This window comes from Lepidothrix coronata, unplaced genomic scaffold (assembly GCF_001604755.1).
Source record: "Lepidothrix coronata isolate B3197 unplaced genomic scaffold, Lepidothrix_coronata-1.0 Scaffold2986, whole genome shotgun sequence".
Classification (NCBI taxonomy): Eukaryota; Metazoa; Chordata; class Aves; order Passeriformes; family Pipridae; genus Lepidothrix; species Lepidothrix coronata.
In genome coordinates, this window is record NW_016693166.1 from 1 (window position 1) to 1,905 (window position 1,905).

A 1,905-nucleotide genomic window follows, 5' to 3' on the forward strand; every position below is an offset into this window, starting at 1 on the left:
TGGTGCCATCCCTGTGCCACTGGTGCCATCCCTGTGCCCTTGGTGCCATCCCTGTGTCTTGGTGCCATCCCTGTGTCTTGGTGCCATCCTTGTCCCACTGGTGCCATCCCTATGCCCTTGGTGCCATCCCTGTGTCTTGGTGCCATCCCTGTGCCATCGGTGCCATCCTTGTCCCACTGGTGCCATCCCTGTGCCATCGGTGCCATCCCTGTGCCATCGGTGCCATCCCCGTGCCAGCCCTGCCCGTGACTCCCGCTCTCTCCGTAGGGGCTGGTCGGAATCCCTGGAGCTGGGCTCGTGCCCCGTGGAGCCCAAAGCCGACCCGGAGCCCTTCCCGGCGTTCCGGCCGCCGTTCCGGAGCAGCGCCGGCTGGCAGTGGAGCGGCCCGGCCGCGCCCAAACGCGCCAAAGCGCCGCCGGCGCCGCACCGGGAGCCGCCGCCGCCCCACGGCAAGAGGTGAGGAGGGAGGGGGGGCACCGGCACCGGGAGAGCTCCGGAGTTCCCTCAGAGAATCCCGGAATGAGCCGGGCTGGAAGGGACCTCCGGGATCATCCAGTCCAACCCTGGATCCAACCCCGCCGTGGTTCCCAGCCCATGGCACTGATGCCACATCCAATCTGTCCTGAAACACCTCCAGGGATGGAGAATCCACCACATCCCCGTGTTTTCCCAACCCACCACATCCCGTGTTTTCCCAACCCACCCCATCCCCGTGTTCTCCCAACCCACCACATCCCCGTGTTCTCCCAACCCACATCCCCGTGTTCTCCCAACCCACATCCCCATGTTTTCCCAACCCACCCCATCCCCGTGTTTTCCCAACCCACCACATCCCCGTGTTTTCCCACCAGGCCGCTGAGCTTCCCGGAGACCCCCCACGCCGCCCCCGCCGCCGCCGGCGCCGCGCCGGCACAGCCCTACCGGCAACCTTCCGGAAGCTTCTCGGCGCCGGGAAGCGCCGGCGCGGCCTACGCGCGGTACAAACCCTCCCCGGAGAGGTGAGATCCGGGGAGTCGGGGGGGGGGAACACCGGGATTTTTTTGGGACGTGAGGCGCCATTCCCGCCTTTCCCGGGGCAGGTACGGGGCGACCCCGCACTCCGGCCACTCCGGCCACTCCGGCCACTCGAGCCACGACGACTCGTCGTCCGGCGGGATCAGCAGCCACGAGGGCACCATGGAGCGCCACAAGGCGGGTATGGAATGGCGGGAGAGCCCCCGGGATGGCCCGGGGAATGGCGGGAGAGCCCCCGGGATGCGGCCCCGCGCGTCCGGGGTCGTCCCGGTGACGCGGCACCTCCGGAATTGCAGAGCCCCTCTGGCACGTCCCGGCACAGGCCCGGCTGCCCGGCGGGAAGCGGCCGGGCCGGCAGGAGCCCAGCGGGAAGGATTCCCCCAACCGGCATTCCAAGGTGAGCCGGGAACAGCGGGAATTCTGGGGACAGCAGGGATTCTGGGAACACCGGGGATTTTGGGAATACCAGGGGTCCTGGGAACAGCAGGGAATCTGGGGACAGCAGGGAATCTGGGAACAGCAGGGAATCTGGGAACAGCAGGGGATTCTGGCAACAGCAGGGATTTTGGGAGCACCAGGGGTCCTGGGAACAGCAGGGATTCTAGGAGCAGCAGGGATTTTGGGAACAGCAGGGGTTCTGGGAACAGCAGGGATTCTGGGGACAGCAGGGATTCTGGGAACAGCAGGGATTCTGGGAACAGCAGGGATTTTGGGAACAGCAGGGGTTCTGGGAACAGCAGGGATTTTGGGAACAGCAGGGGTTCTGGGAACAGCAGGGATTCTGGGAACACCAAGGGATTCCAAAAGCACCAGGGATTCTGGGAGCACCGGGGACTTTGGGAGCACCAGGGATTTTGGGAACACCTGGGATCCTGGGAACACCAGGGAATC

General features: G+C 66.1%; 1 protein-coding gene across 1 annotated transcript; it reads left to right on the plus strand.

The window, feature by feature from the left end:
• Nucleotides 1-267: 267 nt before the first annotated feature.
• On the plus strand, nt 268-1,411 carry LOC108491929 (signal-induced proliferation-associated 1-like protein 3; the record flags this gene model as incomplete). The annotated part of the gene is made up of 4 exons (XM_017803719.1): nt 268-456; nt 852-998; nt 1,080-1,195; nt 1,311-1,411. Coding segments are annotated over 4 exons (553 nt in total), but the record flags the coding sequence as incomplete, so codon positions are not given.
• Between the last annotated feature and the right edge of the window lie 494 nt (nt 1,412-1,905).